We start from the raw sequence: 24,360 nt of genomic DNA on the forward strand, positions 1-24,360 counted from the left end.
CCTCTCCACCACTTGATGGGACAACATGGCCCAGCCCAGGAGGAAGTAGAAGAATCTGCAATGTGTTTAGCCCTGCCCCCTCCACCAGTCCCATGTTCTTCAGTTCTTCAATTCACTGTGGTAATAAAGGTATAGTAGCTGTGTCTACTTCAGTGATTCCCAGCTTCTAGAGGGATCCCCCAGGTATGGTATACACACTCACTGGCCTCTTTATTAGGTAGACCTGTTCAATCGTTTTGTAACACAAATTGCTAATCAGTCCACCACTCGATGCATTTAGGCATCTAGATGTGGTGAAGACGACTTGCTGAAGTTCAAACTGAGCATCAGAATGGAGAAGAAAGGGGATTTTTCAAAGTGACTTTGAACGTGGCATGGTTGTTGGTGCCAGACGGGCTGGTCTGAGTATTTCAAAAACTGCTGATCTGCTGGGATTTTCACGCACAACCATCTCTAGGGTTTACAGAGAATGGTCCAAAAAAGAGAATATATCCAGTGAGTGGCAGTTGTGTGGATGAAAATGCCTTGTTGTTGTCAGAGGTCAGAGGAGAATGGGCAGACTGGTTCGAGATGATAGAAAGGCAACAGTAACTCCAATAGGCACTCGTTACAACCAAGGTATGCAGAATACCATCTCTTAATGCACAACACATCCAACCTTGAAGCAGATGGGCTACAGCAGCAGAAGACCACACCGGGTGCCACTCCTGTCAGCTAAGAACAGGAAATGGAGGCTACAATTCGCACAGGCTCACCAAAATTAGACAATAGAAGATTGGAAAAAACGTTGCAGGTCTGATGAGTCTCGCTTTCAACTGCGACATTCAAATGGTAGGATCAACAACATGAAAGCATTGATCCATCCTGCCTTGTATCAACGGTTCAGGCTGGTGGTGGTGGTGCAATGGTGTGGAGGATACTTTCTTGGCACACTTTTGGCCCTTTAGTACCAATTGAGCATCGTTTAAATGCCACGGCCTACCTGAGTATTGTTGCTGACCATGTCCATCCCTTCATGACTACAATGTCCCCATCTTCTGATGGCTCCTTCCAGCGGGATAATGCCCCATATCACAAAGCTCCAATCATCTCCAACTGGTTTCTGGAACATGACAATGAGGTCACTGTACTCCAATGGCCTCCACCGTCACCAGATCTCCATCCAATAGTGAAACCTTTGGGATGTGGTGGAACAAGAGATTCGCATCATGGATGCGCAGGGAACAAATCTTCACAATGACGTCATAGCAATATGGACCAAAATCTTTGAGGAACGTTTCCAACACCGTGTTGAAACTACGCCACGAAGAATGAAGGCAGTTCTGAAATCAAAAGGAGGTTGAACCCGGTACTAGCAAGGTGGACCTAATAAAGTGGTCGGTGAGTGTATATTGTTACATTGCTCCAAGCTGAACCAATTTAACTATATAAATAAGTTCCATACCTGGAATCCTCCTTAAACCAATCCTTATGTTTTAAATCTATTGCTTATGGAGTTCCTGCCAGTAACAGTACTTCCGGTTCCAGGAGAGCCACTGCCTCTCAATTAGAAACAGTGTTTTCAGCCTGTGTTCCTTGAGTTGGCCATTGGGCTGCCTAACAGGTCTGACACATAGGCAATGGCAAACAGAAGCCTCCAGGTTGACTTGCATACTCCAGGTGGTAAACTTTGAAACAGATACTCCCCAGTCTGAGCTCTGTTGTACAGCCATTTCAAGAGACTGATACCAGGTCAAATCCAGGTACTTACTCTGCTTGCAAATATAAAAAGACATTTATAGGTGTACTAGTGGTTACAAAGCTGCATTCATTGTATCCTTTATAGCTGCCTGGAGGTCCACCTTAAGGGTTTAAACACGCTTGCCTTACCTGCATAGCTCATGTAGTTATTATACGGAGTGTTGACAAACGTTTGAAAGCCACAAGTTTCATTTCCGGGTCCAGGGTTGGGATCTCCGCAGCTCTTATGCTTAGGGGATGGGTTGGTATCGCGGCACAGATCCCCGGTTTCGTAGGAAGGATCTGTCTCCATGCATGGGTCGCTGCAGGATAAAATCTCCGAGATGCCACGGAAGACATGGTACAGTCCCAGGCTGTGCCCAATCTCATGGATCATGGTATGAGTATGGCCGGGGACTCCGAAAAAAGAAGGGTTCATAACAATTCCACCTGAAAAAGACAATAAACATCGATTTATCTACAGGAAGAGTGATTCCAGTTAGGGCTGTACTATGGTATCATTCTCTTAAAGACTTTGCAGAAGGGGATCATGAGGTTTTCAGCACTGGAGGAGGGCAAACCAAAAGGTAGGTCAGCCATAATGTGCAAGGATGGTATGTAGACATGAACATTATGGTAAGAATGGTTTCTGCTCACCGCATTGGCTTCTCTCTCTACACCTCCTTCCTGGGCCAGTTGCTTACCTCCCATGGTTTCCAATACCACCTCTACACCAACATCACCCAGATTTTTCTCTCTACTTCCCAACTCACCCCCTCGATCTCCTCACGTATCACAAATTCACTGAGCGACATATCCGTATGCCGGTCATATCACTTTTTCAAACTCAATCTTTCTGAAGCTGAGCTTGTAATATTTCCCCCCCACCATAACCTTACCATTGAGATCAACAACACAACCACTGGTCCCCATTGGGTCCTCCACACATGTCATGGTGCTAGGTGTAATCCTAAACTTGGACCTTCGGGACCCAAACCCAACCATTGGCTAAATCTTACCGCCTTAACCTCTGCAATATTTCCAGAGTGTGCCCCTTCCTGGCCAACGACACCACAAAACAGCTTATCCACGTCTTGGGTATATCCCGCCTTGACTACTGAAATTCCCTCCTATCTCCCTCTTCAGTCTATTATGAATGTTGCTGCCAGGCTTATATACCTTACTAACCGTTCCAGAACTGCTGCCCCTCTCTGCCAATCCCTCCACTGGCTTCCACTAGCCCAATGAATAAAATTCAAAATACTAACCACAACATACTAAGCCATCCACAACATCACCCCCAGCTACATCCCCAACCTCACCTGCAGGTATCACCCAAACCGCCCTCCTCCCAAGACATCTCATTCTCTAGCTCCCTTGGTACCTACCCCCACGCTCGCCTCCAGAACTTTTCCAGAACCTCTCCCATCCTCTGGAACTCCCTACCCCAGTATGTCTGGTCATCCCCCACCCTGTCTGCCTTTAGACAATTTTTGAAGACTCATTTATTCAGGGAAGCCTACGCCGCCTCCAGCTAAAAAAACTGTGTTCGAGTCACCTCCATCAGATCATCCCCTGCAGCTATTACCTTTTGTACCATCCACACCGCCCTTTGGATTGCAGGCTCTATCAGTAGAGTCCTGCTATTCCTTCTGTATTGAACTGTATTGTAATTGTACTGTTCCCCTTTATATTGTGAAGCACTGCGCAAACTGTTGGCACTGTATAAATCTTGTACATAGAAGTGCGCACAGGGTGTGCCGCCTGTGCCTCGGCACACCCTAATCACCCCATGCACATTATTATTATCGCTCTGTGTGTTTGCAGGAAGATGGGAAAGATATTCCACTTACACGCTCTGTCATAAGAGAAATGCTTATAAACTTCTCTTTCACTGTGCCGGGGTTATATTTACACCATATTGCCAAAAGTATTGGCCCCACCCTCTCAATCATGTGATTCAGGTGTTCCAATCCCCTCCATGGACACAGGTGTATACAATCAAACCCCTAGGCATGCAGACTGCTTCTACAAACATTTGTGAAAGAATGGGTCGCTCTCAGGAGCTCAGTGACTCCAAGCGTGGTCCCGTGATAGGTGGCCACCTGTGCAATAGGTCCATCCGTGACATTTCCTGGCTACTAAATATTCCACGCTCAACTGTTAGTGGGATTATAACAAAGTGGAAGCAACTGGGAACAACAGCAACTCAGCCACCAAGTGGTAGGCCACGTCACATGACAAAGCGGGGTCAGCACATGCTGAAGCGCACAGTGCGCAGAAGTCGCCAACTGTCTGCAGAGTCAATAGCTAAAGACCTCCAAACTTGGTGTGGCCTTCAGATGAGCCCAACAACAGTGTGTAGAGAGCTTCATGGAATGGGTTTCCATGGCCGAGCAGCTACATCCAAGCCTTCCATCACCAAGTGCAATGCAAAGCGTTGGATGCCGTGGTGTAAAGCACGCCGCCACTGGACTCTAGAGCAGTGGAGACGTGTTCTCTGGAGTGACCAATCACGCTTCTCTGTCTGGCAATCCGATGGATGTGTCTGGGTTTGGCAGCTGCCAGGAGAACGGTACTTGCCCGAGTGTAAAGTTTGGTGGAGGCGGGATTATGGCGTGGGGTTGTTTTTCAGGGGTTGGGCTTGGCCCCCTAGTTCCAGTGAAGGGAACTCTTAAGGCAACATTTTGGACAATTTCATGCACCCAACTTTGTGGGAAGAGTTTGGGGATGGCCCCTTCCTGTTCCAACATGACTGCACACCAGTGCACAAAGCAAGGTTCATAAAGACATGGAGGAGCCAGTTTGGGGTGGAGGAACTTGACTGGCCTGCACAGAGTCCTGACCTCAACCCCATAGAACACCTTTGGGATGAATTAGAGCGGAGACTGCGAGCCAGGCCTCCTCCCCCGACATCAGTGCCTGACCTGACAAATGTGCTTCTGGAAGAATGGTCCAACCTTCCCCTAGACACCCTCCTAAACCTTGTGGACGGCCTTCCCAGAAGAGTTGAAGCTGTTATGGCTGCAAAGGGCGGGGCCAACTCAATATTGAACTCTACAGACTAAGACTGGGGGGGCCATTAAAGGTCATGTGCGTGGAAAGGCCGGCGGCCCAATACTTGGGGCAATATGGTGCATGTATAGACCAGGGGCGGACTGACAACTCATGGGGCCCCCGGGCAATAGGGCATCAGGGGGCCCGTCTCCTTGCCCACACTCAAACCACACCCAAAAAAGCCTATGAAAGGTACAAGGGGCATCTCATGGGGCCCCCTACTGACCCCGGGCCCTCGAGTTCCCAAATGATCAGTCCGCCCCTGGTATAGACACACACGTGTGTTTGAGCTTTAGGGTGCATACCTATGATCCCGTATAACAATAATAATAATAATAATAATAATGATAACAACAATAATAATGATAATAACAACAATAACAATAATAATAATTAGAGATGAGCGAATCGAACTTGGCGAAGTGGAATTCGTTTCGAATATTAGGAAAAATTTGATTCGCATCGAATCCGAATTTTAGCAAACTTCGGATGCACGAATCGAATTTTCCCCAATCAGCCGGCAAAAGTGTCACTGCAGAGAGCTCCGCTATTTCTGACAGTTCTCTGACAGTTCTGACAGTTCATTTACAGCGGTTGAAACATTGTATCTATTTGTTTCCATTTAGGATACAGATGTTTTTATTGGGAAATAAATAGATACAATGTTTCAACCGCTGTAAATGAACTGTCAGAACTGTCAGAGAACTGTCAGAAATAGCGGAGCTCTCTGCAGATACACTTTTTGCTGTACTGGAATTCTTCTTCTTTTCATTCTTCTTCTTCTTTTCATTCTTCTTCTTCTTCTTCTATTCATTCTTACTTCTTTTCATTCTTCTTCTTCTTTTCATTCTTCTTCTTTTCATTCTTCTTTTCATTCTTCTTCTTCTTCTTTTCATTCTTCTTCTTTTCATTCTTCTTCTTCTTTTCATTCTTCTTCTTTTCATTCTTCTTTTCATTCTTACTTCTTTTCATTCTTCTTCTTCTTTTCATTCTTCTTCTTTTCATTCTTCTTTTCATTCTTCTTCTTCTTCTTTTCATTCTTCTTCTTTTCATTCTTCTTCTTCTTTTCATTCTTCTTCTTTTCATTCTTCTTTTCATTCTTCTTCTTCTTCTTTTCATTCTTCTTCTTCTTCTTCTTTTCATTCTTCTTTTCATTCTTCTTCTTCTTCTTTTCATTCTTCTTCTTCTTCTTTTCATTCTTCTTTTCATTCTTCTCATTCTTCTTTTAATTCTTCTTTTCATTCTTCTTTTCATTCTTCTTCTTTTCATTCTTCTTCTTCTTCTTTTCATTCTTCTTCTTCTTTTCATTCTTCTTCTTCTTCTTTTCATTCTTCTTTTCATTCTTTTTCTTCTTCTTTTCATTCTTCTTCTTCTTCTTTTCATTCTTCTTTTCATTCTTTTCATTCTTCTTCTTCTTCTTTTCATTCTTCTTTTCATTCTTCTTCTTCTTCTTTTCATTCTTCTTCTTTTTCTTTTCATTCTTCTTTTCATTCTTCTTCTTCTTTTCATTCTTCTTTTCATTCTTCTCATTCTTCTTTTAATTCTTCTTTTCATTCTTCTTCTCATTCTTCTTTTCATTCTTCTTCTTCTTCTTTTCATTCTTCTTCTTTTCATTCTTCTTCTTCTTCTTTTCATTCTTCTTTTCATTCTTCTTCTTCTTCTTTTCATTCTTCTTCTTCTTCTTTTCATTCTTCTTCTTCTTCTTTTCATTCTTCTTCTTCCTTTCATTCTTCTTCTTCTTCTTCGTTGTGCCCCGTGACTGCCCAAATGAGTGAAGTGTGCGGTGATTCTAAGATCGACGGCACTCATCTGCATGTCATACTGACTGACAGTATTATTTCTCTTCCCCAGCAGACTCCAAGGCCATTTAAATTAAAGGTACAGTGTTCTGCACTAATATAAAGGCTCTCTGAAGCCTAGAAACCCTTTAAATAAGTTAAATTCGCGGCGAATAAATTTGCATCGAATCGAATTTCTCCCGCAAATTCGGCGAATCAGCCGAATCGAATTTTTGAATAATTCGCTCATCTCTAATAATAATAATAACTAGAAAATCTACAATTTCTGGGGAAATTGTGTAAAGTGTTCTTGCCGCAACCTTTACCAAATGATTGATGAAATGTACAGTCATGGCCGAAATTGTTGGCACCCTTGATATTTCTCCAGGAAATCATGTATTTCTCACGAAACGTATTGCATTAACACATGTTTTGCTATACACATGTTTATTCCCTTTGTGTGTATTGGGACAAAACAAAAAAAGGGAGGAAAGAAAGCAAATTCGACATAATGTCACACAAACCTCCAAAAATGGGCTGGACAAAAGTATTGGCACCCTTTCACAACTGCGGATAAATAAGAATGTTACAAGCATGTGATGCTCCTGTAAACTCACCTGGGGCAAGTAACAGGTGTGGGCAATATAGAAATCACACCTGAAAGCAGATAAAAAGGAGAGACGTTCACTTAACCTTTGCATTGTGTGTCTGTCTGTGCCACACTAAGCATGGACAACAGAAAGAGGAGACGAGAACTGTCTGAGGACCTGAGAACCAAAATTGTGGCAAAATATCAACAATCTCAAGGTTACAAGTCCATCTCCAGAGAACTAGATTTGCCTTTGTCCACAGTGCGCAACATTATCAAGAAGTTTGCAACCCATGGCACTGTAGCTAATCTCCCTGGTCGTGGACGGATGAGGAAAATTGATGAAAGATTGCAACGCAGAATAGTCCGGATGGTGGATAAGCAGCCCCAAACATGTTCCAAAGACATTCAAGCTGTCCTGCAGGCTCAGGGAGCATCAGTGTCAGCGCGAACTATCCGTCGACATTTAAATGAAATGAAACGCTATGGCAGGAGACCCAGGAGGACCCCACTGCTGACACAGAGACATAAAAAAGCAAGACTACAGTTTGCCAAAATGTACTTGAGTAAGCCAAAAGCCTTCTGGGAAAACGTCTTGTGGACAGATGAGACCAAGATAGAGCTTTTCGGTAAAGCACATCATTCTACTGTTTACCGAAAACGGAATGAGGCCTACAAAGAACAAAACACAGTACCTACGGTAAAATATGGTGGAGGTTCAATGATGTTTTGGGGTTGTTTTGCTGCCTCTGGCACTGGGTGCCTTGACTGTGTGCAAGGCATCATGAAATCTGAGGATTACCAAAGGATTTTGGGTCGCACTGTAGGGCCCAGTGTCAGAAAGCTGGGTTTGCGTCCAAGATCCTGGGTCTTCCAGCAGGACAATGACCCCAAACATACGTCAAAAAGCACTCAGAAATGGATGGCAAAGAAGCGCTGGAGAGTTCTGAAGTGGCCAGCAATGAGCCCAGATCTAAATCCCATTGAACACCTGTGGAGAGATCTTAAAATTGCTGTTGGGAAAAGGTGTCCTTCCAATAAGAGAGACCTGGAGCTGTTTGCAAAGGAAGAGTGGTCCAAAATTCCGGGTGAGAGGTGTCAGAAGCTTATTGATGGTTATAGGAAGCGACTGATTTCAGTTATGTTTTCCAAAGGGTGTGCAACCAAATATTAAGTTAAGGGTGCCAATACTTTTGTCCAGCCCATTTTTGGGGTTTTGTGTGACATTATGTCATATTTGCTTTTCTGCCTCTGTTTTATATTTGTTCCAATACATACAAAGGGAATAAACATGTGTATAGCAAAACATGTGTTAATGCAATACCTTTTTTGTGTGAAATACTTGATTTTCAGGAAAAATATCAAGGGTGCCAACAATTTCGGCCATGACTGTAAGCAGTGCACATTGCAAGCCTGATAGTGAGAAATGCATTTCAGCTTGTATTTTGAAGCTCACAGTCCAGCCTGGTGAGTCATCTGCCTCTTGAGTGACCTTTGGTTGCTATAGCAACTCACTCAGTCAGGAATGTTAGAAGTGCTGTTCTAAACACTCTGCTGCAACTTGCCAAGTTCACTGGCGATTGCCATTTTCAAGCACTTGTAGTTTTAAAAGTATAAATGCTACCGTGAAAAGGTTTATATTGTGACAATCACAAGAAACAGACCTAAATTTTGATATATAGTATGTCTCTGCAATATTAAAAATGAAGGCACAGTCGCAGTTTAAAAACGTCCCTTAACATTTCAGGTGGCTGTGAGTGAAGTTTCAATGAAAGTCAATGGGAGGAGTGAGTTGCAAACAAATGGTCATATTGTGAAAACTTGATATAAGATATGTGTAGGTGGGCTTGAAAATGACAGAGTGATGGCAGTTTACAAATCATGTTCTGATTTTTCCTTCCACCCTGTAGCTGTGCTCTGCTGCCACTCTAGATGCACCATTCATTCCTATGGGAAAATTTCGCCACAAAAAACGCGATATTTCTTGAACGATTCGGCGAAACGTTCCACAAAGTAATAGCACACCGATCGGGAACAATCCGCACGTTTTGATATATTACTTGTCTTTGTAGTGTAAAAACTGTGGGAGGAGTTAGCGTGGCAAATATGGCTATAATAAGAATAAGAATATACATGGGAGATAACAATTCGTGTTCCTTGCTATGCAACAACACTTAATAATATAGTTTTACCATTTTTATCTGTATTATTTTATTTATTAATTAATATTATTTATTTATTTATTAATTTATATATTATTTATTTATTTATTAATTTATTTGTATGACTTTCAATACCACTATTAACCATTTCACACCCTTAGGATGTTTTAAAACAAAAGACTCACGGCCGCAGCTGCCCCTACAAACCACCTATTTTACCTTTTTTTATATCGTCGTGGCCATTGGTTCAATGGAGAGTATTCTAACCAGGGGCGGACTGACCATTTGGAAACTCGGGCACTGCCCGAGGGCCCGGGGTCAGTAGGGGGCCCCATGAGATGCCCCTGGTACCTTTTTCATAGGCTTTTTTGAGTGTGGGCAAGGACACAGGGGCCCCATGATCCCCTATTGCCCGGGGGCCCCATGAGTCGTCAGTCCGCCCCTTGATTCTAACACGACTTACTCTGCAAAGTCACGAGACACAATGGCAGACGGGGAACTCTGACGCCCCGATATTTCTCACGGACGGCGTGTCTTATAACAAAGCTTTAGTGAAAAATGTTACGCGTTTTAATTGCGACGCTCAACTTTTTTTCCTTGAAAACTGTTTCTTTGACAGAAGTCTTTCCAGCAGAAGCCTTCCAACGCACCTTCGCCCCCCTTTTTCATGCAAATCAAGCAAGTTTGCAAATGCGACTTTTTGTTTCCAATTCTCCTGCATTCCTGTGGAAGCTCTGCTGGCAACCTCCAGTTTCCTGTGAGGAGGCTAATCTGCATGTCTTCAGGCACGGGCCATCTGTTTGTGAAGACAGAACCCATAAAAGACATCCCCGATATCCCTCTCCATGTGCACAGCCCCCAATCTCCTTGAAGAAAGCCCATCTGAAGGATTACCTGGGATGACCTCCTACATACATATGCAGTTCAGGTTGTCTCTCTATCCAGCCTACCCCGGTGGGATTGTCTTAGGGAAGGGTTTCGATATACTGGGACAGCAGGTTACTGGGAACGATCAGCTAGGTATGAGGAGCTAAATCATGTATTTTATTTTTTATCAAAAAGGTGGGTTTCTTCTAGAATTGTTAAAGAAGGGCTCAACAAATTCCATGGCGACTAGAAATTGCATCCTGGCACCTGGGTTCACACACTGCCTCCCATTGACTTCAATGCAAAATTGCATCCCATAGACGTCAATGCAAAAAATGCTTCCCATACACTTCGATGCAAAAATGCCTCCTATTGACGTCAATACAAAAATGCCTCCTAATGACGTCAATGCAAAAACGCCTCCCATTGATGTTAATGCCAAACGCCTACCCTTAATGTCAATGCAAAACCGCCTCCTAATGACTTCAATGCAAAACCGCCTCCCATTGACTTCAATGCAAAAGCACCTCCCATTGACTTCAATGCAAAAGCGCCTCCCATAGACTTCAATGCAAAAATGCATCTCATATACTTCAATGCAAAACGCCTCCCATAAACTTCAATGCCAAGTCGTGTCCCATAGACTTCAAAGCAAAAACACCTCCCATAGACTTCCTAGACGCTTCCCCTTAACGTCAAAGCAAAGACACCTTCATTGACTTCAATGCAAAAACGCCTGCCATTGACTTCAATACAAACATGCCTCACATAGACTTCAATGCATAAATCCTTCCCATAGACTTCAATGCAAAAACGCCTCCTATGGGCTCCACTGCAAAAACGCTCACCTTAACGTCAATGCAAAAACACCTACTATTGACTTCAATGCTAAAATGCCTTTCATAGACATCAATGCAAAACGCCTCCCATAAACTTCAATGCAAAGTCGTGTCCCATAGACTTCAAAGCAAAAACACCTCCCATAGACTTCAATGCAAAAACGCCTCCCACAGACTTCAATGCAAAAACACTTCCTATTGACCTAAATGCAAAAAAACCTCCAATTGACTTCTATGCAAAAATGCCCCTCATATACTTCAATACAAAACGCCTCCCATAAACTTCAATGCAAAGTCGAGTCCCATAGACTTCAAAGCAAAAACACCTCCCATAGACTTCAATGCAAAAACACTTCCTATTGACCTAAATGCAAAAAAACCTCCAATTGACTTCTATGCAAAAATGCCCCTCATATACTTCAATACAAAACGCCTCCCATAAACTTCAATGCAAAGTCGAGTCCCATAGACTTCAAAGCAAAAACACCTCCCATAGACTTCAATGCAAAAACACTTCCTATTGACCTAAATGCAAAAAACACCTCCCATTGACTTCAATGCAAAAACTCCTGTCAACACTTATCTCACAATGCCACTCTTACTCTATCCCTTCCGAGTCTGGAAAGCACCGCTACAAACTCGCACAGGACCCTTTCCATAATGGCACTCAAACCACAATGAATGTGGATTGCATCTGTGTGAACCCCCTCAATAGGAACACGCCTCCCATTAACTTCAATGCAAAGTCATGTCCCATAGACTTCAAAGCCAAAATGCCTCCCATAGACTTCGATGCAAAAACACCTCCTATTGACTTCAATGCGAAGACACCTCCCATTGACTTCAATGCAAAAACCTGGTTCAGATTTGCCATGATTGTCATGCAGAAAATTGTATCACATCAAGCTTTTCACCCAAAAAATTGCCTTGCCCTGGGCACTGACAAAAAAAAAACTGGCTACTAATTTTTTTTGCTGGCTCCTAGATTCAAAGCAAATTGGCCCAGCCCCGTGTTAAAGGATACGTCCACCTGAAGATGAAATGTAGTTATCAGTTTTGCTTAAACAAGTCTACCTTCCCCTCCCCCTTACTGCAATCTGACAATTTAAGTCTCCGTTTTTAACTGGACCCCAAAAATCTTCTTGCTGCTGGCACTACCAGTAGGTGTCAGTAGACGTCTCTGAGGTTGCTTCCCAATGGTCTCAAAGGACATGGGCCAGTAGATTAATATTTGGAATAGTACCCATCATTGGTGTCAGTGGGAGGAATAGTGCCCCATCATTGGTGTCAGTGGGAGGAATAGTGCCCCATCATTGGTGTCAGTGGGAGGAATAGTGCCCCATCATTGGTGTCAGTGGGAGGAATAGTGCCCCATCATTGGTGTCAGTGGGAGGAATAGTGCCCCATCATTAGTGTCAGTGGGAGGAATAGTGCCCCATCATTGGTATCAGTGGGAGGAAAAATGCCCCATCATTGGTGTCAGTGGGAGGAATAGTGTCCCATCATTGGTATCAGTGGGAGGAATAGTGTCCCATCATTGGTGTCAGTGGGAGGAATAGTGCCCCATCATTAGTGTCAGTGGGAGGAATAGTGCCCATCATTGGTGTCAGTGGGAGGAATAGTGCAACATCATTGGTGTCAGTGGGAGGAATAGTGCCCCATCATTGGTGTCAGTGGGAGGAATAGTGCCCCATCATTGGTGTCAGTGGGAGGAATAGTGCCCCATCATTGGTATTATTGGGATGAATAGTGCCCCATCATTGGTATTAGTGGGAGGAATAGTGCCCCATCATTGGTGTCAGTGGGAGGAATAGTGCCCCATCATTGGTATCAGTGGGAGGAATAGTGCCCCATCATTGGTGTCAGTGGGAGGAATAGTGCCCCATCATTGGTGTCAGTGGGAGGAATAGTGCCCCATCATTGGTGTCAGTGGGAGGAATAGTGCCCCATCATTGGTGTCAGTGGGAGGAATAGTGACACATCATTGGTGTCAGTGGGAGGAATAGTGCCCCATCATTGGTATCAGTGGGAGGAATAGTGCCCCATCATTGGTATCAGTGGGAGGAATAGTGCCCCATCATTGGTGTCAGAGGGAGGAATAGTGCCCCATCATTGGTGTCAGTGGGAGGAATAGTGCCCCATCATTGGTGTCAGTGGGAGGAATAGTGTCCCATCATTGGTGTCAGTGGGATGAATAGTGTCCCATCATTGGTATCAGTGGGAGGAATAGTGTCCCATCATTGGTGTCAGTGGGAGGAATAGTGTCCCATCATTGGTATCAGTGGGAGGAATAGTGTCCCATCATTGGTGTCAGTGGGAGGAATAGTGCCCCATCATTGGTATCAGTGAGAGGAATAGTGCCCCATCATTGGTGTCAGTGGGAGGAATAGTGCCCCATCATTGGTATCAGTGGGAGGAATAGTGTCCCATCATTGGTATCAGTGAGAGGAATAGTGCCCCATCATTGGTGTCAGTGGGAGGAATAGTGTCCCAACATTGGTATCAGTGGGAGGATTAGTGCCCCATCATTGGTGTCAGTGGGAGGAATAGTGCCCCATCATTGGTATCAGTGGGAGGAATAGTGCCCCATCATTGGTGTCAGTGGGAGGAATAGTGCCCCATCATTGGTATCAGTGGGAGGAATAGTGACACATCATTGGTGTCAGTGGGAGGAATAGTGTCCCAACATTGGTGTCAGTGGGAGGAATAGTGTCCCAACATTGGTATCAGTGGGAGGATTAGTGCCCCATCATTGGTGTCAGTGGGAGGAATAGTGCCCCATCATTGGTGTCAGTGGGAGGAATAGTGTCCCAACATTGGTATCAGTGGGAGGATTAGTGCCCCATCATTGGTGTCAGTGGGAGGAATAGTGCCCCATCATTGGTATCAGTGGGAGGAATAGTGCCCCATCATTGGTGTCAGTGGGAGGAATAGTGCCCCATCATTGGTATCAGTGGGAGGAATAGTGACACATCATTGGTGTCAGTGGGAGGAATAGTGCCCCCTTAATTGGTGTCAGTGGGAGGAATAGTGCCCCATCATTGGTATCAGTGGGAGGAAGAGTGACACATCATTGGTGTCAGTGGGAGGAATAGTGCCCCTTCATTGGTGTCAGTGGGAGGAATAGCACCCATCATTGGTGTCAGTGGGAGGAATAGTGTCCCATCATTGGAATCAGTGGGAGGAATAGTGCCCCATCATTGGTGTCAGTGGGAGGAATAGTGCCCCATCATTGGTGTCAGTGGGATGAATAGTGCCCCATCATTGGTTACAGTGGGAGGAATAGTGCCCCATCATTGGTGTCAGTGGGATGAATAGTGCCCCATCATTGGTGTCAGTGGGAGGAATAGTGCCCCATCATTGGTATCAGTGGCATGAATAGTGCCTCATCATTGGTGTCAGTGGGAGGAATAGTATCACATCATTGGTGTCAGTGAGAGGAATAGTGTCCCATCATTGGTATCAGTGGGAGGAATAGTGCCCATCATTGGTGTCAGTGGAATGAATAGTGTCCCATCATTGGTATCAGTGGGAGGAATAGTGTCCCATCATTGTTATCAGTGGGAGGAATAGTGCCCATCATTGGTGTCAGTGGGAGGAATAGTGCAACATCATTGGTGTCAGTGGGAGGAATAGTGCCCCATCATTGATGTCAGTGGGAGGAATAGTGCCCCATCATTGGTGTCAGTGGGAGGAATAGTGCAACATCATTAGTGTCAGTGGGAGGAATAGTGCCCATCATTGGTGTCAGTGGGAGGAATAGTGCAACATCATTGGTGTCAGTGGGAGGAATAGTGCCCCATCATTGATGTTAGTGGGAGGAATAGTGCCCCATCATTGGTGTCAGTGGGAGGAATAGTGCCCCATCATTGGTATCAGTGGGAGGAATAGTGCCCCATCATTGGTGTCAGTGGGAGGAATAGTGCCCCATCATTGGTATCAGTGGGAGGAATAGTGACACATCATTGGTGTCAGTGGGAGGAATAGTGCCCCCTTAATTGGTGTCAGTGGGAGGAATAGTGCCCCATCATTGGTATCAGTGGGAGGAAGAGTGACACATCATTGGTGTCAGTGGGAGGAATAGTGCCCCTTCATTGGTGTCAGTGGGAGGAATAGCACCCATCATTGGTGTCAGTGGGAGGAATAGTGTCCCATCATTGGTATCAGTGGGAGGAATAGTGCCCCATCATTGGTGTCAGTGGGAGGAATAGTGCCCCATCATTGGTGTCAGTGGGATGAATAGTGCCCCATCATTGGTTACAGTGGGAGGAATAGTGCCCCGTCATTGGTGTCAGTGGGAGGAATAGTGCCCCATCATTGGTATCAGTGGCATGAATAGTGCCTCATCATTGGTGTCAGTGGGAGGAATAGTATCACATCATTGGTGTCAGTGAGAGGAATAGTGTCCCATCATTGGTGTCAGTGGGAGGAATAGTGCCCATCATTGGTGTCAGTGGAATGAATAGTGTCCCATCATTGGTATCAGTGGGAGGAATAGTGTCCCATCATTGTTATCAGTGGGAGGAATAGTGCCCATCATTGGTGTCAGTGGGAGGAATAGTGCAACATCATTGGTGTCAGTGGGAGGAATAGTGCCCATCATTGGTGTCAGTGGGAGGAATAGTGCAACATCATTGGTGTCAGTGGGAGTAATAGTGCCCCATCATTGGTGTCAGTGGGAGGAATAGTGCAACATCATTAGTGTCAGTGGGAGGAATAGTGCCCATCATTGGTGTCAGTGGGAGGAATAGTGCAACATCATTGGTGTCAGTGGGAGGAATAGTGCCCCATCATTGATGTTAGTGGGAGGAATAGTGCCCCATCATTGGTGTCAGTGGGAGGAATAGTGCCCCATCATTGGTATCAGTGGGAGGAATAGCGCCCCATCATTGGTATTAGTGGGAGGAATAGTACCCCATCATTGGTGTCAGTGGGAGGAATAGTGCCCCATCATTGGTGTCAGTGGGAGGAATAGTGCCCCATCATTGATGTCAGTGGGAGGAATAGTGCCCCATCATTGGTGTCAGTGGGAGGAACAGTGCCCCATCATTGGTATTATTGGGATGAATAGTGCCCCATCATTGGTGTCAGTGGGAGGAATAGTGCCCCATCATTGGTGTCAGTGGGAGGAATAGTGCCCCATCATTGGTATCAGTGGGAGGAATAGTGACACATCATTGGTGTCAGTGGGAGGAATAGTGCCCCCTTAATTGGTGTCAGTGGGAGGAATAGTGCCCCATCATTGGTATCAGTGGGAGGAAGAGTGACACATCATTGGTGTCAGTGGGAGGAATAGTGCCCCTTCATTGGTGTCAGTGGGAGGAATAGCACCCATCATTGGTGTCAGTGGGAGGAATAGTGTCCCATCATTGGTATCAGTGGGAGGAATAGTGCCCCATCATTGGTGTCAGTGGGAGGAATAGTGCCCCATCATTGGTGTCAGTGGGATGAATAGTGCCCCATCATTGGTTACAGTGGGAGGAATAGTGCCCCGTCATTGGTGTCAGTGGGAGGAATAGTGCCCCATCATTGGTATCAGTGGCATGAATAGTGCCTCATCATTGGTGTCAGTGGGAGGAATAGTATCACATCATTGGTGTCAGTGAGAGGAATAGTGTCCCATCATTGGTGTCAGTGGGAGGAATAGTGCCCATCATTGGTGTCAGTGGAATGAATAGTGTCCCATCATTGGTATCAGTGGGAGGAATAGTGTCCCATCATTGTTATCAGTGGGAGGAATAGTGCCCATCATTGGTGTCAGTGGGAGGAATAGTGCAACATCATTGGTGTCAGTGGGAGGAATAGTGCCCATCATTGGTGTCAGTGGGAGGAATAGTGCAACATCATTGGTGTCAGTGGGAGTAATAGTGCCCCATCATTGGTGTCAGTGGGAGGAATAGTGCAACATCATTAGTGTCAGTGGGAGGAATAGTGCCCATCATTGGTGTCAGTGGGAGGAATAGTGCAACATCATTGGTGTCAGTGGGAGGAATAGTGCCCCATCATTGATGTTAGTGGGAGGAATAGTGCCCCATCATTGGTGTCAGTGGGAGGAATAGTGCCCCATCATTGGTATCAGTGGGAGGAATAGCGCCCCATCATTGGTATTAGTGGGAGGAATAGTACCCCATCATTGGTGTCAGTGGGAGGAATAGTGCCCCATCATTGGTGTCAGTGGGAGGAATAGTGCCCCATCATTGATGTCAGTGGGAGGAATAGTGCCCCATCATTGGTGTCAGTGGGAGGAACAGTGCCCCATCATTGGTATTATTGGGATGAATAGTGCCCCATCATTGGTGTCAGTGGGAGGAATAGTGCCCCATCATTGGTGTCAGTGGGAGGAATAGTGCCCCATCATTGGTATTATTGGGATGAATAGTGCCCCATCATTGGTGTCAGTGGGAGGAATAGTGCCCCATCATTGGTATCAGTGGGAGGAATAGCGCCCCATCATTGGTATTAGTGGGAGGAATAGTACCCCATCATTGGTGTCAGTGGGAGGAATAGTGCTCCATCATTGGTGTCAGTGGGAGGAATAGTGCCCCATCATTGGTGTCAGTGGGAGGAATAGTGCCCCATCATTGGTGTCAGTGGAAGGAATAGTGCCCCATCATTGGTGTCAGTGGGAGGAATAGTGCCCCATCATTGGTATCAGTGGGAGGAATAGTGCCCCATCATTGGTATCAGTGGGAGGAATAGTGCCCCATCATTGGTGTCAGTGGGAGGAATAGTGCCCCATCATTGGTGTCAGTGGGAGGAATAGTGCCCCATCATTGGTGTAAGTGGGAGGAATAGTGTCCCATCATTGGTGTCAGTGGGAGGAATAGTGTCCCATCATTGGTATCTGTGGGAGGAATAGTGTCCCATCATTGGCATCAGTGGGAGGAATAGTGCCCCATCATTGGTGTAAGTGGGAGGAATAGTGTCCCATCATTGGTGTCAGTGGGAGGAATAGTGCCCCATCATTGGTATCAGTGGGAGGAATAGTGCCCCATCATTGGTGTCAGTGGGAGGAATAGTGCCCCATCATTGGTATCAGTGGGAGGAATAGTGACACATCATTGGTGTCAGTGGGAGGAATAGTGAGCCATCATTGGTGTCAGTGGGAGGAATAGTGCCCCTTCATTGGTATCAGTGGGAGGAATAGTGCCCCATCATTGGTGTCAGTGGGAGGAATAGTGCCCCATCATTGGTGTCAGTGGGAGGAATAGTGCCCCATCATTGGTGTCAGTGGGAGGAATAGTGCCCCATCATTGGTTACAGTGGGAGGAATAGTGCCCCGTCATTGGTGTCAGTGGGAGGAATAGTGCCCCATCATTGGTGTCAGTGGGAGGAATAGTGCCCCATCATTGGTATCAGTGGGAGGAATAGTGTCCCATCATTGGTTACAGTGGGAGGAATAGTGCCCCGTCATTGGTGTCAGTGGGAGGAATAGTGCCCCCATCATTGGTGTCAGTGGGAGGAATAGTGCCCCATCATTGTTATCAGTCGGAGGAATAGTGCCCCATCATTGGTGTCAGTGGGAGGAATAGTGCCCCATCATTGGTATCAGTGGGAGGACTAGTGTCCCATCATTGGTATCAGTGGGAGAAAAAGTGTCCCATCATTGGTGTCAGTGGGAGGAATAGGGGCCATCATTGATATCAGTGGGAGGAATAGTGCCCCATCATTGGTGTCAGTGGGAGGAATAGTGCCCCATCATTGGTATCAGTGGGAGGAATAGTGCCCCGTCATTGGTGTCAGTGGGAGGAATAGTGCCCCCATCATTGGTGTCAGTGGGAGGAATAGTGCCCCATCATTGTTATCAGTCGGAGGAATAGTGCCCCATCATTGGTGTCAGTGGGAGGAATAGTGCCCCATCATTGGTATCAGTGGGAGGACTAGTGTCCCATCATTGGTATCAGTGGGAGAAAAAGTGTCCCATCATTGGTGTCAGTGGGAGGAATAGGGGCCATCATTGATATCAGTGGGAGGAATAGTGCCCCATCATTGGTGTCAGTGGGAGGAATAGTGCCCCATCATTGGTATCAGTGGGAGGAATAGTGCCCCATCATTGGTATCAGTGGGAGGAATAGTACCCATCATTGGTGTCAGTGGGAGGAATAGTGCCCCATCATTGGTATCAGTGGGAGGAATAGTGCCCCATCATTGGTGTCAGTGGGAGGAATAGTGCCCCATCATTGGTATCAGTGGGAGGAATAGTGCCCCATCATTGGTATCAGTGGGAGGAATAGTGCCCCATCATTGGTGTCAGTGGGAGGAATAGTGCCCCATCATTGGTATCAGTGGGAGGAATAGTGCCCCATCATTGGTATCAGTGGGAGGAATAGCACCCATCATTGGTGTCAGTGGGAGGAATAGTGCCCCATCATTGGTATCAGTGGGAGGAATAGTGCCCCATCATTGGTGTCAGTGGGATGAATAGTGCCCCATCATTGGTATCAGTGGGAGGAATAGTGCCCCATCATTGGTATCAGTGGGAGGAATAGCACCCATCATTGGTGTCAGTGGGAGGAATAGTGCCCCATCATTGGTATCAGTCGGAGGAATAGTACCCATCATTGGTGTCAGTGGGAGGAATAGTGCCCCATCATTGGTATCAGTGGGAGGAATAGTGCCCCATCATTGGTATCAGTGGGAGGAATAGTGCCCCATCATTGGTGTCAGTGGGATGAATAGTGCCCCATCATTGGTGTCAGTGGGATGAATAGTGCCCCATCATTGGTATCAGTGGGAGGAATAGTGCCCCATCATTGGTATCAGTGGGAGGAATAGTGTCCCATCATTGTTATCAGTGGTAGGAATAGTGCCCCATCATTGGTGTCAGTGGGAGGAATAGTGCCCCATCATTGGTGTCAGTGGGATGAATAGTGCCCCATCATTGGTGTCAGTGGGATGAATAGTGCCCCATCATTGGTGTCAGTGGGATGAATAGTGCCCCATCATTGTTATCAGTGGGAGGAATAGTGTCCCATCATTGTTATCAGTGGGAGGAATAGTGCCCCATCATTGGTGTCAGTGGGATGAATAGCGCCCCATCATTGGTGTCAGTGGGATGAATAGTGCCCCATCATTGGTATCAGTGGGAGGAATAGTGTCCCATCATTGGTGTCCGTGGGAGGAATAGTGCTCCATCATTGGTGTCAGTGGGAGGAATAGTGCCCCATCATTGGTGTCAGTGGGAGGAATAGTGCCCCATCATTGGTATCAGTGGGAGGAATAGTGCCCCATCATTGGTGTCAGTGGGAGGAATAGTGCCCCATCATTGGTATCAGTGGGAGGAATAGTGCCCCATCATTGGTATCAGTGGGAGGAATAGTGCCCCATCATTGGTGTCAGTGGGATGAATAGTGCCCCATCACTGGTATCAGTGGGAGGAAAAGTGTCCCATCATTGGTGTCAGTGGGAGGAATAGTGTCCCATCATTGGTATCAGTGGGAGGAATAGTGCCCCATCATTGGTATCAGTGGGAGGAATAGTGTCCCATCATTGATATCAGTGGGAGGAATAGTGCCCCATCATTGGTGTCAGTGGGAGGAATAGTGCCCCATCATTGGTATCAGTGGGAGGAATAGTGTCCCATCATTGGTATCAGTGGGAGGAATAGTGCCCCATCATTGGTGTCAGTGGGAGGAATAGTGACCCATCATTGGTATCAGTGGGAGGAATAGTGACCCATCATTGGTGTCAGTGGGAGGAATAGTGACACATCATTGGTGTCAGTGGGAGGAATAGTGCCCCTTCATTGGTGTCAGTGGGAGGAATAGTGCCCCATCATTGGTGTCAGTGGGAGGAATAGTGCCCCATCATTGGTGTCAGTGGGAGGAATAGTGCCCCATCATTGGTATCAGTGGGAGGAATAGTGTCCCATCATTGGTATCAGTGGGAGGAATAGTGCCCCATCATTGGTGTCAGTGGAATGAATAGTGTCCCATCATTGGTGTCAGTGGGAGGAATAGTGCCTCATCATTGGTGTCAGTGGGAGGAATAGTATCACATCATTGGTGTCAGTGAGATGAATAGTGCCCCATCATTGGTATCAGTGGGAGGAATAGTGTCCCATCATTGGTGTCAGTGAGAGGAATAGTGTCCCATCATTGTTATCAGTGGAAGAAATAGTGCCCCATCATTTGTGTCAGTGGGATGAATAGTGCCCCATCATTGGTGTCAGTGGGATGAATAGTGCCCCATCATTGGTATCAGTGGGAGGAATAGTGTCCCATCATTGGTGTCAGTGGGAGGAATAGTGTCCCATCATTGGTATCAGTGGGAGGAATAGTGCCCCATCATTGGTATCAGTGGGAGGAATAGTGTCCCATCATTGGTGTCAGTGGGAGGAATAGTGCCCCATCATTGGTATCAGTGGGAGGAATAGTGTCCCATCATTGGTATCAGTGGGAGGAATAGTGTCCCATCATTGGTGTCAGTGGGAGGAATAGTGTCCCATCATTGGTATCAGTGGCAGGAATAGTGCCTCATCATTGGTGTCAGTGGGAGGAATAGTATCACATCATTGGTGTCAGTGAGAGGAATAGTGCCCCATCATTGGTATCAGTGGGAGGAATACTGTCCCATCATTGGTGTCAGTGGGAGGAATAGTGCCCCATCATTGGTATCAGTGGGAGGAATAGTGCAACATCATTGGTGTCAGTGGGATGAATAGTGCCCCATCATTGGTGTCAGTGGGATGAATAGTGCCCCATTATTGGTATCAGTGGGAGGAATAGTGTCCCATCATTGGTGTCAGTGGGAGGAATAGTGTCCCATCATTGGTATCAGTGGGAGGAATAGTGCCCCATCATTGGTGTCAGTGGGAGGAATAGTGACCCATCATTGGTATCAGTGGGAGGAATAGTGCCCCATCATTGGTGTCAGTGGGAGGAATAGTGCCCCATCATTGGTGTCAGTGGGAGGAATAGTGTCCCATCATTGGTGTCAGTGGGAGGAATAGTGTCCCATCATTGGTATCAGTGGGAGGAATAGTGCCCCATCATTGGTGTCAGTGGGAGGAATAGTGCCCCATCATTGGTGTCAGTAGGAGGAATAGTGCCCCATCATTGGTTACAGTGGGAGGAATAGTGCCCCATCATTGGTGTCAGTGGGAGGAATAGTGTCCCATCATTGGTTACAGTGGGAGGAATAGTGCCCCATCATTGGTGTCAGTGGGAGGAATAGTGTCCCATCATTGGTGTCAGTGGGAGAAATAGTGCCCCATCATTGGTATCAGTGGGAGGAAAAGTGCCCCATCATTGGTGTCAGTGGGGTGAATAGTGTCCCATCATTGGTGTCAGTGGGAGGAATAGTGCCCCATCATTGGTATCAGTGGGAGGAATAGTGCCCCATCATTGGTATCAGTGGGAGGAATAGTGCCCCATCATTGGTATCAGTGGGGTGAATAGTGTCCCATCATAGGTGTCAGTGGGAGGAATAGTGCCCCATCATTGGTATCAGTGGGAGGAATAGTGCCCCATCATTGGTGTCAGTGGGGTGAATAGTGTCCCATCATTGGTGTCAGTGGGAGGAATAGTGCCCCATCATTGGTATCAGTGGGGTGAATAGTGTCCCATCATAGGTGTCAGTGGGAGGAATAGTGCCCCATCATTGGTGTCAGTGGGATGAATAGTGCCCCACCATTGGTGTCAGTGGGATGAATACTGCCCCATCATTGGTGTCAGTGGGAGGAATAGTGTCCCATCATTGTTATCAGTCGGAGGAATAGTGCCCCATCATTGGTGTCAGTGGGAGGAATAGTGCCCCATCATTGGTATCAGTAGGAGGAATAGTGCCCCATCATTGTTATCAGTCGGAGGAATAGTGCCCCATCATTGGTGTCAGTGGGAGGAATAGTGCCACATCATTGTTATCAGTGGGAGGAATAGTGCCCCATCATTGGTATCAGTAGGAGGAAAAGGGGCCATCATTGATATCAGTGGGAGGAATAGTGCCCCATCATTGGTGTCAGTGGGAGGAATAGTGCCCCATCATAGGTGTCAGTGGGAGGAATAGTGCCCCATCATTGGTATCAGTGGGAGGAATAGTGCCCCATCATTGGTATCAGTGGGAGGAATAGTGCCCCATCATTGGTGTCAGTGGGATGAATAGTGCCCAATCATTGGTATCAGTGGGAGGAATAGTGCCCAATCATTGGTATCAGTGGGAGGAATAGTGCCCCATCATTGGTATCAGTGGGAGGAATAGTGCCCCATCATTGGTGTCAGTGGGAGGAATAGTGCCCAATCATTGGTATCAGTGGGAGGAATAGTGCCCCATCATTGGTGTCAGTGGGAGGAATAGTGCCCAATCATTGGTATCAGTGGGAGGAATAGTGCCCCATCATTGGTATCAGTGGGATGAATAGTGCCCCATCATTGGTGTCAGTGGGAGGAATAGTGCCCCATCATTGGTATCAGTGGGAGGAATAGTGCCCCATCATTGGTATCAGTGGGAGGAATAGTGCCCCATCATTGGTGTCAGTGGGATGAATAGTGCCCCATCATTGGTGTCAGTGGGAGGAATAGTGCGCAATCATTGGTATCAGTGTGAGGAATAGTGCCCCATCATTGGTGTCAGTGGGAGGAATAGTGCCCAATCATTGGTATCAGTGGGAGGAATAGTGCCCCATCATTGGTGTCAGTTGGAGGAATAGTGCCCAATCATTGGTGTCAGTGGGAGGAATAGTGCCCCATCATTGGTATCAGTGGGAGGAATAGTGCCCCATCATTGGTATCAGTGGGAGGAATAGTGCCCCATCATTGGTGTCAGTGGGATGAATAGTGCCCCATCATTGGTGTCAGTGGGATGAATAGTGTCCCTCAGCTCCTTACGCCCATTGCACGGTTATGGACCCTACATCCATCTTGTTGACAACAGCATCTTAGCCCACCTAAGAGCAGAGGATCGGGTAAGGAACCTTCTTCTCCATGCCCCCTAGACCTTTTACTTTCGAAATGATACACAAAGTATTCAGTCTGTAGTAGTGGAGCACAACCTACCGAGATACGTGAGAACCTCCTTGTCCCAAGGCCACGTGGCCACCCCAGCCAGCTCCTCTTCTGACGAATTGGCAAAAAATATGTTGAGCTGCGTCGACCCGGTCACGTTGAGACGTTGCTTCAGTTCGTTGAGATCTAAGTAAGCCCTGCAACACAAACATTAGCCGTGAATCCATGACCTTCACCACACCAACTCGTTTATCTCAGCGTGTCACCACCATTGGTGATTACATAAATCATTGAACCCTTTTTTTTTTACGAGACCTTCAACGAAGGTTATGATTATCATTCCTCAAACATTCGTATCAAAGGGAATGGCTGTCAAATGTGAACATCAAACATTTTCCGACTGGGCCG

At 46.4% G+C, this 24,360-nt stretch overlaps 1 protein-coding gene across 1 annotated transcript in view; it reads right to left on the minus strand.

Annotated features, from left to right (window-relative positions):
- PAPPA (pappalysin 1) overlaps window positions 1-24,360 on the minus strand; it is a 396,585-nt gene that overhangs the window by 217,906 nt on the left and 154,319 nt on the right. Inside the window, exons 3-4 of the mRNA XM_089685526.1 lie at window positions 24,004-24,149; window positions 1,870-2,169 (exon numbers count right to left, since the gene is read on the minus strand). Of these exons, the coding sequence (XP_089541652.1) occupies window positions 1,870-2,169; window positions 24,004-24,149 (446 nt within the window). The remainder of the gene's footprint in view (window positions 1-1,869; window positions 2,170-24,003; window positions 24,150-24,360) is intronic.

This window comes from Staurois parvus, unplaced genomic scaffold (genome assembly GCF_062004578.1).
Source record: "Staurois parvus isolate SC_StPar_1 unplaced genomic scaffold, SC_StPar_1.0 ptg000377l, whole genome shotgun sequence".
Taxonomy (NCBI): Eukaryota; Metazoa; Chordata; class Amphibia; order Anura; family Ranidae; genus Staurois; species Staurois parvus.